The sequence below is a fragment of the Argiope bruennichi genome, chromosome 4, assembly GCF_947563725.1.
Source record: "Argiope bruennichi chromosome 4, qqArgBrue1.1, whole genome shotgun sequence".
Lineage (NCBI taxonomy): Eukaryota > Metazoa > Arthropoda > Arachnida > Araneae > Araneidae > Argiope > Argiope bruennichi.
This window is the reverse complement of record NC_079154.1, coordinates 84,762,512-84,779,732: the sequence shown is the minus strand read 5'-3', so window position 1 is coordinate 84,779,732 and position 17,221 is coordinate 84,762,512. Positions and strand designations below refer to the sequence as shown.

The following is a 17,221-nucleotide window of genomic DNA, read 5'->3' as shown; positions in this document are numbered from 1 at the left end:
GCATAATTAACAGTGTAATAAAAAAGTAAAATATCTTGTTAATTTTAATAATTAAGGAAAACACAAATTTATTTAAAGGCAATTGATTTACAAAAAAAAAAAAACCTTTCATTTTGTATTACTTTATGAGTTAAAACAACAGGATAATATCAAAAGAAAATTCCCCTCGTTTTTAGATATATTTATGGATGATTTAAAACATTGTTTGATGTAAACAGAACATAAATATCGACGCATGTATGCATCAATAGAATGGAAATATATCAAAAGAAAAGATATATTTTATCAACCAGTAAATAAAATATTCATTTACAGTTCGGGAAATATAAATGAATATTTATATTTCTAGAAATATAAATTTTTTTTTCAATGAAGTAAATTTATCTGTTTTAGTGCTTTTGTTGTGTTGTCCACTTATAAAATGCAATTTTTTATTGTCTATTACTCTGATTTTGCCTATATAGGGTGTCCACTATAATTGTGATCTAATCGCTAAAGATAGGCATAAACTGCTAATTAAAAATAAGTTGCTGATTGAAGCAATGTATATTTTACGTCTTTGGAGAAACATATGTACCACTTCAAAATTCCAAGACCTAAAATTTTACACAGTCAGCTCCTTTATTAAATGTATTAAAAAACATATTCTAGATATATTATTTCAAGCAAATTTCTATTACATCACAATTAAAACTGACCCTAGTATGGAGCTTTGTATTTCATTACTTTAGACAAATGAATGACTACTATGAATTTAATGAGGAACATTTGTCGAATCAGCTATTGAAATGGATTATGTTTTAGGTACACTAAAATCTACAAGCTTTTACTAAAAATGTATATAATTCCGGAGACTCAATAAAGATAATACAGATAACACCAGAAAGTTAATATAGATAAGAACTAGACTATAAGCATTTAATCTTAAGTTTTTTCAAGAGAGCATATAATGTCTCATAGGTAAAATGCATTAAATTACGATTAAAATGATTATTTCGGGATCTAAGATTTTTTTATGACACAAAACGATTGATAACATTCACAAAAATGGATAACATTCGATTATATTTTCGATTATATTTATTAGCATTCGAAAAGGAGGGGAAAAGAAATATTTCAGCAACCTATTTCAGCACATCTTTAATTTATTTCAAAAATAACAATTTAAAAAATCCCTTAATTGCTGTTTATCGACGATGATTTTTCACCAGTTCATCAATATATTGTTCGTGTTCTTATATTTTTTTACAAATTTGTTTAATGATACTGCGCACCACATTTCAAATCTTCAAATGCATGACTTGACGGTTTTTTTTTTTTTTTTTTTTTTTTTTTTGGTTAACCCATTCATCCCACGACCATATAAAGCAACGTCCATTGTATAATTCTTTACTTTATTCAATATTTTTAACTGTAAGCATATGCCCAATTCGAACGGTTTAAAAATGAACACCAGGACCAGAGTTTTAGAGTGGAGGGTCAGAAGCTACGTATTTATGAATTTTAATTATCCTGCTTCATGAAAGTGAGATAAATCTATGTCTAATTCATTACTGCTTATTTATTTGCTAATTTTTACACTCCTATTCTTTGCAGATTTTTAAAGATAAGACATTTTAAATTTATCTGATAAACATCCAGGCTTCAAACATTAGTTGAAGCATAAAAATGAGATTCATATCAATAAACCAAGCATTTTGAACATACATTGTGATTTATTGCATTTTAAAATAGTCAGAATTTAATTTGTGTAGATGTCTGTTATTTACTAATAAATATCCACATCATTCACACATTTCAATCAGTTATTTGTTACAACCGGTTTGTTGTCGGTAAGTCGTTATTTTTTAAATATAGTCATTTCATTCTATAAAACTATTTAACTGAATTCGCAAGCTTTTACTTCCGTTTTTCAATAGAACTTGTTGCTGAAATTATATAAAAATTGCAACATACCATTCCAAATTATTATTCCTGTATTACATTCTTCATTAAAAACTGGAGTCAAGTGAAGCATTAAAAATCGTTTGCTTTTTAAATTATAAGCAATATTTTGTAATGATTTATGATAGGATGTATTAATTAACAATAAATACCCATATGTGCACTAATAATAACGAAGTAAAAAAAGATCATTGCTTTTAGAAATGTGAAAGTGTTTATATTTGTTTAGTTTATAATCTTTGAAACTTTTTTACATTTATTTATATTTCTCTTAAATTATGAGAATATTTAATAATATAAATAATATATATGAATATTATTTACATTTCTCTTAAATATTATTATTAAATTTTAAATTATTGACCATTTCAAAGAGATCTGCAAAATTTCTAAGAATATCTGTAATTGTTAATATTTTATCAAGGCACTAGATACTAATAAATATTTTATCAAGGCACTAGATACTAATAAATATTTTATCAAGGCACTAGATACTAATAAATATTTTACCCAGCAATAAGGAAAATTAAATAATTCGAAGAAATTTGGATAGATTAATTAAATTTAGATCAATTAAATTACATTTAAAAAGTAAGTTATAAGGATCTATATATTTTAAAAGGGGAAATAATTACCTGCAAAATTACATTTGGATACATCACAAACCATTATTGATTTGATTTTGAACTTTAAATACCTATGATTTTATTCCACAAAGCGAAAGCATAAGCATAAATTTAAAAATTATTACCCATTTTTCTCTTTATCTTCTTCTTCTCTTTTCTGGTGGAATTACTCGGCATTTTTTTATTTTATTGTAATGATGAATTAGGATTACAGCACGTTGCTCTCGTATATGAATTCGAAATGAAGAATCTTTGTTTAAAACTTTTTATGCCTAGGAAAGTATTTGCGAAAATACATTGCTATCATACTCTATTGTGTAATTTCTAACCTGTGTAATAAAAATTTGCACAGGTGATGCGGATGAGGATGTATAGTCAAATGAAATAATTGTTATTTTTTCCTCATTTGGACATTTCACACTGTACATCATTTGCAATGACTTTTTTTTTTTGGTGTGTGTTTTTCCTTGAATATTGTTTTTTAGATATTTTGAATTGAACAAAACTTTGTTCTTTTATATTATTCAGTACATTATTAAGTACTATTAGTTATATGGTATTAAATAAACCTGAAATTATTTGAATTCCATAATTTTAAATTTTAAAATTTATTTTCAGTTTAAAAATATATAGAACAAAAATTTACTTTGTAGAGCTATTTGGAGTACTTGACAACGAATTTTGAATTTTGAAGACGTCACTTTTCTTTTCAATTAAAGTAATCGTATGAAATGAAAAATCGACTTATAAATTGTTTGAATGCATAATCATACTCTGCAGGATTTATTTAACGGTGAACTTTTTCAAACAAATTTATTTATTAAATATTTGTTCGTAATTATCCCAGTATGTTGTTATTTACCCCTCGATATTGTAATTGGGAAGATTTATTTTATCTTCCGTTCGCAAAATCGTTCGAATTTATTTTAATGTGCATTTTTGCTAAACCCTAATGAACTATAATTTAATTACATTTTTATCCATTTTTGCAAAGTTATAACTGAAAATGCGAACAAATTCTGCGAAACAAAGTATCAAAAAGAATATTCAGAATACATAAAAAAGATTTATTTTATTAATTGCATTATACATTTACCTGCTGAAATATAAAATAATTAAAGAATTTTCTTATGTGTAATAGTAAATTATCATTTGTTATTTTAATTAAAAATGATAATAGGTTAGTAGTTAATGAAGTCCTTATCATACGAACTTTCATAATAAGCACAAATGTAGAATTCGATTTTTGTTGGGAGGCAAATTATTAATCACACAATTGCAACTATTTATTGAATTTCATTATTTAATTGCATAAGAGTACGAAGAGCGAACATCTGTTTGATGTTCGTTATCAAAAGCATGGAAATCTGGTAAAAGCTATAAAATGAAATACAAATGATAAATATTAATATTATGAGGTTTTTCTTTTTCAAAACTTTATCGTAAATTATTGGTATTTTCACTAAGATTATTGAAATTATCGATGTTTAAGGACGAATATTTAATATAAAATTCATGGAAATTTCCTGATATTTTGTGCATAAATATAATGGAATTTTCTTTTTAAATCTTTACTAAAAATAATATAAATTTTAAATTTAAATGAAATAGCAAAAATTTAATTCTGACTTTGCTATCTTTGAATTAGAAGTTAAAGGGGGAAAATGTTCCATAAATTATTAGAAAAATAATAATAGTATGTCAAATATCTCGTGTTCTTCTTGCATTTTTTTTTGTAACACTAATATTTTAGATAACTATTAATTATCTAATTTTTTAAATTCTCTTATTAATTCAAAAGGATATTATGATCCTTTTGAATTAATAAGAAAAAACTGATATCACTTACAGTTAATAAAACATATTATTAATTATGCATTTTTTTCTGAACATTTTTTTTATTTTACACTTATAGAAAAATAACACTATATTAATTCAAATAGATTTAATTTATTTTTAAGATTTCTAAAACATACTTAATTTCAACTTTTTTTCAAACGAAATTTATCCAATATAATGATTAAAACATCTGATATTTCGAAAAATGAACTAAATGCTTTGGATTGGAAATTCTCTCGATAAAAGAATCTCTGTCTATAAAAGAATTTCAGATACTTTTAAAGTAACTAATCCGTCAGAATCGCAGACTTGAAAGACTCTTGATATTGAAGATCCATCAGAAGAATTTTGTTAATAAATGCTACTCTAATAATTCATAACATTCCCATAAATTAATAATGAAATTTTAATTATAGTGACAATGAATAGGAAGAATATAATATTTTTGATCGAAAAGCTCAGAATCCGATAACTTCTTTATAATAATATGGAAGATGCTAACGATTTCAGCTACAATTTTAATAATGCATCATCAATCTATAGTATATGTTTTCCCATATGAAACAATTTTCGTATGATATAAATATTTTAAATTATTTTGTCAATTCAATACTATATAACTATTATTTAAAAAAAAGAATTTGGTTTTTAAAACTATAAATATTTATATCTAACTATTATGAAGGTATATTAAAAAGAAAGGAATTAAATATAGAGATTCAATAAAATACACTTTAGTATTTTAAATTATTTTGTCAATTCAAGACTATATATCAATTATTTACAAAAAAAATTATAAAGTGGCTTCCTAAACTAATTTATAAAAATATTTTTCATAAAAAATATTGAAAGCTCCATGAATTTTCATATTTATAGAAAGATATAGAAAAGCAACCAATACAGGAAATAAGATTTGAGGCATTATGAAATAATATTTAACTTAAGCAAAATAATATTACAATAATTTCTAATAAATTTCTGTTTAATGATATTTCTATAATTCTTATAAAAAGTAAGATCCAACTAATATAGAATCAGATTTGATAAGAATATACAAAATGAAAACTCGTCTATTGATAAACATTGCCAAATTTTAATTATAACATCAAATCAATTAAAATCTTTTAATTCATTCAATTTACTAATATGTAGAATTTGTTAAAGGAATAAGATGACAAGTATTTTTCTGTTATTCATTCTGGCCCGTGACACATGATTTTAGAATTGTCAAGACTAAATCATTGACCAAAATTGGGATAAGATTATTTGTTCCATCATCTTTTATCACTGATTTTATTATTAAACGAAATAATTCATTCAATTTTCTACTGCAAAAGGAGAATAAAAATAAATTCTTATTAATATTTTAAAGATAATTTATATAAAATTATTATTTATGGAAATACTTCAGGAATTTTAAATATAAAATGATACACAAATTCCTTATTAAAAAAGAGTAATTCCAAACACATATAATAAATTTACTATCATTTATCAAAGAAAAGAATTTGGTGTTCAAATGCATGATTTCAAAATAATGAAATATTTTCTAAAATAATAAGTAAATATTATTTCCAAAATAAGTACAATAAGAATGAAACATCACAGACATTCATTTTAGAATAAAATAAAAAAAGTAAGAAATTGCCTTTGAAAATGTAAAATATAGACTTCAATATTTCAAGCTTTTGAACATTTCAATTTTTTCATTATTTTTTTTTAACATTATACCCATTTTTATAAAATTAAGTATTTTTACTTATTTCTTTATTATCAACTTTAATTCTCATTACATTTAATTTCTATTTAAAATCTTCATTTCTATGCTACAAAAATGATAATAAAAATCGATATAATGAAAGTTTAAATGTTGCACGGTGAATAAATGCTTACATATTTTAAACAATTATATTGAAGTTTAGACGGAAAAATGCTCTATAAAAAAATGCAATTACAAAATATTTTTTAGATGCTTTATGATCATCAATTCATTTTGTTGAATATTTATTTTTACTGAATACTTTAATTTTGGGTAGTTGATATATTTCGATTATATTGTGTATTTTCAATGTTTTATTGTAATAAAGAAATCTTTATATCATTAAAATTCTAAAAAAATGCTAGATTTCATGAATTCAAATAAAATTTTTGGATTATCAATATTTTTTTCTGCGAACACACACATACACATTCTATTCTCCCATCAGAAATCCATCCACTAAGTTGTAATTATCCTATAAAATGTATGAGACTCTAGGAAGTTCAAATTGTGGCCTCAATGTTATTTGCTGTAAGTATACCCATATATCTCAGAAACAGTTGCATGCAAGTTAATATCACCAACCTTAGCCATCCTAATCAAACCGCTCCCCAGTTTACACGCTACCAGTATACCCGGAAATGTAAACAGAGTAGGAAGGAACGAAAAGTTACCTGTGGCCATAGTGGGTTTCAGGTGGTGGAATACTGGAGCTTCTGAAAGTACGATAGTCAATCCAAATTCCACATTCCCATGGTAACGGACTCACCCAAACAGCTTGCACGTTGACCCACGCTATTCGTCGAAACCAGTGTCAAGGAAACACACGACTGAAGCTTCCCCTATTGTTCCATACTTGACGCCATGCCGTGTTGATTTCCATCCAAAATGAATCTGCTTTACACGCGTACATATGCGAACATGTTAGAATCGATTTCTTGCAAGTCATTTAGCTGATGGCAGAGATTTGGCCATAACTCGAGTCTTCCAGTCTAATTATAACTCAGCTAAATGCGGCTTTTTTTTTTGCCCTCTCGCAGGCAATAATGAAGTTTCTTTGATTTAATATTTCACGGGACGAAAAAAAAAAGAATGTAATACATTTACTCGAACATTATTCATACTACTTTGGGACATTTTTTTTTTTTTTTTTTCGCTTTGCCATCGAGAATTGTGAAAGGTTGCAAATTAGATTGGTTCAGAAATGAATAAAATGACAACGATATGTTCTGGTTACTTGAATGAAATAGAATTGGCTTTAATAGGACATTGGATTGTCATTTCGCAGATGAAATGCTGATTTAAAATAAATTATTTTTGGATTTATTTCAATAATTCTTTATCTGCAATTGGCCATGATTTAAGCACTTTCTTTGCATCGTAAAATACATAAAAAGTTTTCTTTTCTTTAGAAGGTATTTAAAAATAATTTATAGCATTGATTACTGCCTGAAAAATTATTATTTCAAGGTTTAATATATATTAGTTACAGTAATTTTTATTTCTATTGATGCTGGATAAAAATTCAATCTGGTACATCTATCTAATATTTTGTGTCAAAATTGGAATTTCTAAAAACGTAAAACACAAATAATCAGTATAATATTTTTAAATAATCCACTTTTTTTTGTAATAACGTTATAAATAATGGCGTCAGTGCAATAACATCAAAATAAAGGAGAACCTTAATCACAAATTTGAAATAATTTTTTTTTATCAATTTATCTTTTTCAGAAATTTATTCTTTTTTAATTTAAGTAAACAATATTTTATTAAATCCAGAATATGGAATAACATAAGAAATAATTATTTTCAATCCCAATTTAAATTAAGCATTTTTTTTAATGTATATATATTTCTTTTCTCCAGTTTATTAGTCAGAAAAAAATCTCTGGTGAGTCTTTTTATTCAAAATTTTCAAAGAAAAAATTATTTTCTTCACATGGAATATGAAATTTAATATGCATTTATGAAAAATTCTACATTTATTAAAAGTTTCTCAATTATTTATTTTTTTATTAAGAAAATCGTTTTCTTAAATGTATAACTGAATCCATTTATGGAGAATAGGTATGTAATGAGAAATTCAACCTTCAAAATAAACGTAAAATGATAATTAAAAAAACTTGAAATGAAATCGATTATGCTGGATGTATTTCCAATATGATTAATATATTTTCACTGTTTGTAAAATAGTTAGCTTAATGATACACAAAGGACAATTAATGCAAACAACTTGCTTGAATATAAGAAAGTTTCTCAGTTTCTTTTAAGTATATATACATTATAAATATCTATGGTTAAGAATATAAAAAAAAATATTCCTTTAGAATTTGAAGCCCAAACTTTAATTTTAGTGGTTGATGCAAAATGTTAATATATTGAATAATATAATGTAATGATTAACATCAATGATATTCATAGAAAGAATTTTAATTTTATATGAATTAGTTACATTTTTGAATTGTTTACATTTTGTAAGAAATAATTATATACATTGCCAAGACAAATGAAGAGACATGGTTCCATTTTAAAAATACAAAAAGTTCAGACTAATTTTTAGATATTTTTGAAGGTTATAATTAGAGCTGTTAGAAGTTTCTTTAACTATTTATTTTAATTTCACTGATTCCAACAAAACATAAAAATATTTCAAATTTCATTGAAGAAATTTCTTTCCTGTAATAAACATGCGTAAATTCCTATTAAATATCTAATAGCCATCATCTAATTGCTGTTCGTAATGACATAAACTATTACTTAGAACTTACTACATAAACTATTACTTAGACATAATTATTTACATTTTCAATTAATTTTGATAGTATGAACCATGTTCTAATAAATTTATATATTGATTATTATTAATAATAATAATCTTATTATCCCTATATTTATATATAGAGGGAGATAATATGCCATGAATGACGGTAAAATGTTTTACTTTTTCAAGATTTAAGTAAATGGAAAGCCAATCTTGAAGATAATAGTAGATGATCATTAAGACTGCAGTCTTGTCGGTCCATGAGTGAGTATGTTCTATATTATCGACTCTTAAGTTTCCTTTTTCCTGTCAATACCCATTCTCAATTGAAAATTATACAGTACTATTTATGATTATTATCCTGTGATGATTATTATAAGATATTAAATTTATTTATGTTATATATTTAATAATGTTACTTATTTAATAATATAATCCTTAGAATAATTATTAATAACAACTGTCTGCTTTATTTATTATCATCGTTCATTTGCAATAAAATCGCTTGTATTTTTTAGCATTATTATAATTATTATAAGGCTAATTTCAATGAATTTTTTTGAATTTATAATATATTTAGAAAAATTACTTGTAAGATTACCTTTTTATTTTATACCTAGAAATATATACAACAGAATGCTATAAATGCTTCATTTCTTTAGGAATGCAGCTAAAAGTATGATACAGACTTTAAAATTCTCCTTCATTGTTTCAAAATTAGTGTTTTTAATAAAGATGGAACATTAAGCAAACATTTTAAAAACCTTCTATGCTTGTTTTTGAGAATCACAAATGAATTTGGTAATTGAACAAAAATGGTTTTCTTCGATACAAAAATTTAATTCAAAATTTAAGGCGAACACAAAATTTTTGTACAGCATAAAATGCATTTTGAGAAGTACATGCGCACTGTGCCGCACAATATATAATTTAAATGCATATTAAGATGACATGTGCAGTTATAACTCTAATGTGGATACAGCATCACAAGAATCAACTTCAGTCTATGCCATTGTTTGAAACAATCCAGAAAGTTTAATGAAAACTAAATATCAGAAACATTTTCTAAGCTGAATTTTTTTGTTTCCATTTGGTCTCTCGAGACCTTGTGACAAGTAGTTATTTTCATCAAAAAAAAAAAAAAAAAAAAAAAAAAACAAAATATATAGATAAACCACCCTATAATTACCCTTAAATCGGTAAGGAGTTCCAACTTTCTTCAGCACAGATCTTTGTCGTTGTGGGGCCATGGGTGACAATGAAATGTTTTACTTTTAAAAGATTTAAATCATTGAAAACCAGCCTTGAAAGTGACACGCAGACAATCGAATAGGCTGCTGTCTTTTCTGTCCATTTGCAAATACAGCTTGTATTATCAACTCCAAACTTTCACTTTCCCTGTCATTATCATTTCACTTTCAATTGGTAATTATACAGTACTCTGCATAAAATCCTTTGGTCAGAACTATGTAGTAAAAAGAAATATATTAAAAAAAAAGAAGAAGAAGAAGACTATTGTGATGAAGTGTACTTTTTTAACGATTGTCAATTTCAAAAGACGTAAGTATCATGTGTTATTCTTTTTAACTCCAAGCGAAATGTACTTCCTTTAAAAAATATAAATAAAAAATGAACAGTAAATTTAAAGAAGGAGAAATATTTGAGCAAGTTCCATCATTTGAGCTTTTGACAGAAGCATCATGATTTCATGATTACATTACTAGAAATGTCACAATTACAAATCATGATTTGAAATTATATTTAAAATCCTCCACTTTTCTCAGTTACATAAATTTTTTAATTATACTGATTACTTAGAAATGCGTTTTTTAAATTGTTTCTTTCAAAGCAAATCATTTTCAACTTAAAAAAGAAGCAATATAGGGTTGATTAAAAAGTTCCGAAATATTGAATTTTAGAATCAAAAATTCGCAAAAGATGAATATAAACAACACAGCACGCATATGGAAAGAATGGATATAATACCTCTTTTTTTAATTCATAGACAAGAATTTATTGGAATCAGTTAACATGTGAATGGAAAAATAAAGTCTCTGTTTATAAACAAATTCGTCTCCTAGAATAAGATGTTGGTTGGAATAACGATTCAGAAAGTTCAATGTGTCGTCCTCCATGTAGGAGTTTAGGTATTAGACATTGATACTATGCTTTCTCATAGTAATAAGCAACATTTCTATTTCTTGTTTTTGGTCCGACCATCAGAATTTCTATTGCGAAAATTCTGATTTCACGTCTTACAGCTTAGCTTCTAAATGAAACATGATATAATAAACGTTTTGAATGTCATGCCTTATATTTATGCTATAGAATTTGACTCATTTCAACTTTTTCGTGTAGAAAGTATAGAGGAAGTATTGTTATCGACAAAAAATTCAAACTCGAGATTTTCACGAACTTCCACATTTTAGACTTCACTATATCCGAAAAACATATTTTTGGCTCATGTCTGTCTGTTTGTGAACAAGATAACTGATAAAAGCATTGAGCTAGATGGCTGTAATTTGGTATACGAAACTATGACAAAATCTGTAGATATCTACCAAATTTTGAACAAAAACCATTTAGACGAAGTCTAATTCAAGTGAACTCGATAATTGCAAAATTCAAACAAGAGGGCAGATGAAATTTGGTATACGGGTTTAACATCTAAAATATATACACTTCTCAAATTTTGAATAAAATGGTTGAACTATTGTCTGTCTGTTCTTTCGCATGCATTCAAATGCTATAATTCATAAATGCAATGAATCAAATCAGAGAAATTCAATACGCTGCAGCTGATACGATGCAGCTGTTGTTTTGTATCAAATTTTGGCGTAAATCGACCGGCAAAGAAGTATCCAAATTACATATTCTTGCGTTAGAAAGAGTAAAAATGATAGATTAGCGCCAAAATTCCGTGACTATTATTCATCAAAGTCTTGCAAAGAATTCGCTGTCTTATCTAAGATATACATTATGTAGAGGAAGGACGATAAGACTTTTATTGGAGAGTGTGAGAGAAAGTTCCGAAGAGACCACTCCCGCTGATTTCCATTTATACAAAATTCGAATTATTTTTTTATTTATTTTACACAAATCGATCAATATTTTACATTTATATTACGCAATTCTCTGTTAACTTAGAGTATTTAGTAATTTGATTTTATCACAAAAAAATGTCCAGTTTCATGTATGTTCTTTCTGAAATAATCTTGACTAGTTTGTGAATTATAGATTTTTTAAAGTACCAAAGATTTCTGAATTAACATGCATATTCCTACGCACCTACACTTTTAGTAAAAAAAACCTTCAACGTTAATTAAAAAAATTGTAATTTTTTTAAAATATAATATTTATATCTCAAAATACTATTTGAAAAGAGGGATGTATCGAGTATGCTAGATAAAAGTTCCATCTATTTTCCTTAGTCCTTTGTTTACATTATTCTGTTTGAGATTCGTATTAAAAAATTAAGAAAAAAATAACATAGAAAACAGAAGGAAAAAAAACCTTTTTATTTAAAATATAGTCAAGAAATGAAAAACTGTAAAGTTCCATCACAAGTTCAATTATTTTCTGCTCAAAAATTTTGAGTTTAAATAATGGTGAAAGCGACGTACGAAGTAAATCAGGAACATGATAAATACAAAAATTGTATTAAGTTTCTTTTAGGATATTCCCTAAAACATTCTTAAAAAATGTGCACTATCTTTAACAAATTATTTTTGCAAATGAAATTAGGTGCATTATAATTAAAGGATGTCCCTGTTATATTAGAATTGTCTTCTGAGCGCCAATTTCTTCAACTAAGGGTTTATGAATATAATTATTTTATTCTCAGATGATGAGTGAACTCTTCGAGATGTGTTTTATGTTTCAATGTGTGAGTTAATCCAGAATTAAATTTTAAAACTGTAAAGGAAAATCTTATTTATTTCATCCTAAACATTACATTATGTATAAGGGATAATAGTTCCATATAAAGGGATACACTTCAATGATATTAAATACCCGTTGCAAAAATTAGCGAAATGGGCATATTATTTTCTTTCCTTTTTTTCATATATAATACATCATTCACATAGAAAAGAAGTTTTTTTTTTTACAACAGGATTCTTCATTTATTTTTCTCAAAACATTTAAATCACATATATTGAAAGGTGAACCACATGTTACAAAGATACATTCCACTGATGAAATAGAAAATCAACAGTTTGAAGAGTTAATAATCATTTTAAAGCCCATTTAAACACAATAAAACGTTTGCTATTTCGAAACCTATCTGGCATTAAAATTTATTGTGAATAAAACATTTCAAAATTTCAAATAAATGCAGTTAAAATTTGAAAATTTTTTAAACGCTACTAAAGAATAGTAAATTACACCCAATAAATTCGACAAGCTTTTCTTTTATACAAAAAAAAAAACCGACACTTCTTACTGAAATGGAAAATAAATTGAAGATTAATCATTTACAAAATTAACCAGACTATAAAGGAAAAAAGGAGTAATTTATAATCCAAATGAAATCTATGAAAACGAAAATGGGCTGTTTGTTTTATGCTTACAGTTATTACAATATATACTAAAAGCATACAAATGGATCAGCAAAAACATTAATAATTGAAAAATGGATGATATAAACACACATGTATTGCAAAAACTGTTTACAGAAATTGTTCTCATGCTTTTATAACTATTATTTCGTTATATATTATTTTATTTTTTCTAATACTCTTTTTTGGTATTTTATTAAGAGTATTTTAATTTAGTTAATAGCAGTTCGTCATTTCTTTAAGCATGCTACACTTATTAAGCTTACTTTTTAGGTAAAAAGACTTGTGGTTATTAAAGACATTTAATCTCTGTTATAAAAAAGGAAAAAAAAACATACTACATGTTTATATTTAATATATATGTTCAGAAATATAAAATTCTTGACAATCAGGTGAATTTTTTTGCAAACAATATCCCTTTTATTATAATTTAAATCAACTTCATTATCAAACTTGTTATTCAAGCAAGATCTTTTTCCTCATTTTGAGTAAAAATCAAGAAAGATTAATGGAAAAAAGAATTATCAGAAAATTAAAAACACTCATTACATAAATTAAGGCATTCTAGTACAAGGATATATAAAAAATAAGAACAATAGAAATATTAATTGCAATGGTCACTGAGAATATGCAAATTAATAATTAAACTATAAAAAATGGCCAAAATTACAACCATCTTCAAGAAATCCTATTTTTATAAAAAAAAATATTTTACATAAGATAATATCAGACAAAAAAGACAGCATCAAAGTAAATTTTTGCATTTATATAAAATAAATGAAATTTTATCAACATTTGGAAAATAAATAAGAATCAAGTAAGTTTCCTTTCCAAAGATAACGTAGATACTACTAAAACTACGAAAAGTTTTTAATAATAATATGGAAGTCATCAAAAATTCTGAAAAGATCATATAAACTTAGGGAAAAAAATAATAAAGACGCAAAATTTATAAAATTCCAAAAATGAAAATAAGTTTTAAAAGTGAGAATTCTTTTACAAATATCTCAAGTAATGCAAAATTAAATTTGAGGATTTATTATAATAATAATGTATATAAAAAATTACAAATTTATAGTTTAATCTGACAGGAAATTTCAACATCTGTTAATAATAATATATATAATATATATTATAATATAATAATAATAATAATAATAATAATATATAATATATATACTGGACGATAAATTTTCAAAATCCCAAATGGTATTATTTAAAAATTATTTTAAATCTCTTGTTTCCAGTTTTTCGGTCGATAATTGCAATCATGGTTATGTAGTTACAGTTAAAAAGTTTTTAACTGTAGATCAGATTTTTCAAATTTATGTTTTATTTTTTTAATGTTTCTCTTTAGGAAAGGCAAGGCCTTAAATAAATTTATAGTAGTGTTGTTTTTTTAAAGATTCATGTAGTTTTCAATTCATTGAAATGATTTTAATAATAACTTTTCTTGTCTGCATTTAAAAGGCTTCAGACCTAAGTACTCAGTTTTCTTTTATTAAGTTTCCTGCATATTTTTTTAAGTGAAGAAATATTATTGCATTGGCAGAATTTTGATGCATACGGTAATATTTTAAAAATAACACTTTAAATCATAACTTAAAAAAAAACATTATATAAAATATTTTTTTTTTTGTGTTAAACTTATAAGACAAGATTTTTTGATTCGTCTGTAAACTAAAATAATTTTTCTGCTGCCTTAATTTGATCTAAATATCTTTTTGCCTACATAAACTCATTTTCAAAAAGAAGACATAGATTTTCTTCATTTAAACACAGCTCATATGCTATAAGCCTTTTTAAAAATGCATTTTTATCAGCATTAATATAATATTTGGCTGAATTAATCTTATTAATTCTTATATAATAAAATTTGTATAACCACATCAACAAGACGAATACAAATTCGATAAAGCCAAGTAGGAATTGCAAGGTGAGGAATTGTTACATTTTCCGTTCGATTTTAAGACCACGTCGATTTGTACGTTAATAGCAAACCACTTTTTTTACAGTATCAAAATGACAAATATATGATGATTAGGACACATTATTTTGACTCGCAACAATTCTCTTTTCAGAGATAGTCTAAAAACGGAACTCTAATATGTATTTTTTTTTCAAATATGCAATCATATAAAATAGAATTTACAGACAACAACCCTATTTTTATCTTTATCCAGTCTCACCAGTAACCTGTATACAGTCAGTGGACGTCCCTTTAAAAATCACTTTACCATTCCTCGTTGGTGAAAACTGAAGATTTACGGAGAGAACAGCTCCTAAGGATATCCGACCAATGGTCCTTCACCTTTTACAAGTGAATCTATCTTATAGCCAATACACTTCGAGAAGGACTATCTCAACTTAGCTGCACGAGAAGATTCGCCTTGCGACGAATTCGCATTCAAGTGTGGGCAGATGACGTCGTGTGCTTCAGACATGGTCCTGTATTGCGATGTGCGGTGTGGCAGCCATCTTTGGCTGATTTCTATGGTGTTGGGTATCAGATGGAGTCCGCCGTCGCTTGCATTTGCGGTGGAAGATAGCGCACATGGTGATAACAGTTATAATTGCCCCACCAAATGATAGCCCGATAATTAAATGGATGTCGATACCATGAATTGCAAGACCTATTGAAAAAAAAATATATCACTCTATGATCATATCGAAAAAGACTAATATTAGAAAATAATATTTAGTATGCATATTAGTATTCGGCTTGAATCACATGTGCTTAGTAAAAAGCCTGAACATTGGAAATTGCAGATTAATGCCATAGTAGTGAATAAATTAAAATTGGAGACATTTCAAAATTAATGATTTCATGTTTAAAATTTTAGTTTTTCTATCAATAATATATTATATACGCTTCAATGGAAATATTTCCATAGAACGAATTAAATTGTTTAGATAAATAAAAGCATATTTCTGGACTACGTTTAAACAAAATCATTGTATTAGATTAAGAAATCCAATCCGTGTATTTTGCTTTTTATGGAAATATAGACGTTAGACGATGGTTATGTTTTAATAAAATAGATATATGAATCAACATTATTTTATATATTATGCAAAGCATTTATGTGCAATATTTATTATTCCCCGAAAATATTCCATAATTTGAAATGAAAATGAATAAAAGAAAGATTTCTGTTAATAGTGAATTAATAGAAATCTTTACAGAATGGTAAAATGATCGCAGTATGCAACGGGTATCTATTCCTAAAATAGATAACATGGCTATTGATGATAGATACTCCTGAAAAATATTGCACTGTTGAATTTCTTAAAAAATTATTTAAACTTCTCTTAAAAAATATCATATCTGATCATATTCTTCTGATATTCAAATCTTGTTCCAGTTGTGATATTTTTAAAAATAAATTTAGTTCTTTAAAGAAATTATATTAATGACTTTTAAAATGTCTTTCAAGGTAATATTTCTAAATGCCATGAATTATTTCTTACCTTACTTTCAATGGCAGAAAATATAGTTTCAGCCAATAATGAAAGAAAAAAAAATTCAAACTAATATTGCACTAATAATTTAAGGAAAACGCAGCCAAATTAAGAATAGGGGAGGCACTGGGTATTATAAATTTTGTTGAATATACTTTAATTTTCGTCATTGTATTTTATAACAGCGATGATCTGCATATATTCATTCCACTGATTTTGATTTATCTTTTAGAAGAAATATCATAACTGTGTTAAAATAATGAAATCA

At 25.5% G+C, this 17,221-nt stretch overlaps 2 protein-coding genes across 7 annotated transcripts in view; both read right to left on the bottom strand.

Annotated features, from left to right (window-relative positions):
• The window catches only part of LOC129966867 (cell death-inducing p53-target protein 1-like), a 57,519-nt gene extending 47,271 nt beyond the window's left edge, over positions 1-10,248 (bottom strand). Inside the window, exon 1 of one of the 2 annotated variants that reach the window (XM_056081468.1) lies at positions 10,122-10,248. In XM_056081468.1, the coding sequence (XP_055937443.1) occupies positions 10,122-10,182 (61 nt within the window). In that variant the 5' untranslated portion in view covers positions 10,183-10,248. Of the gene's footprint in view, positions 1-6,842; positions 6,966-10,121 lie in introns of those variants that run through there. The other variant, XM_056081472.1, reaches the window with a different exon arrangement.
• Positions 10,249-14,676: 4,428 nt separating this feature from the next.
• The window catches only part of LOC129966078 (cubilin-like), a 432,527-nt gene continuing 429,982 nt past the window's right edge, over positions 14,677-17,221 (bottom strand). For all 5 annotated transcript variants that reach the window (XM_056080447.1, XM_056080449.1, XM_056080450.1 and 2 more), the window contains one exon: positions 14,677-16,124. In XM_056080447.1, coding sequence (XP_055936422.1) covers positions 15,928-16,124 — 197 coding nt within the window. In that variant the 3' untranslated portion in view covers positions 14,677-15,927. The remainder of the gene's footprint in view (positions 16,125-17,221) is intronic.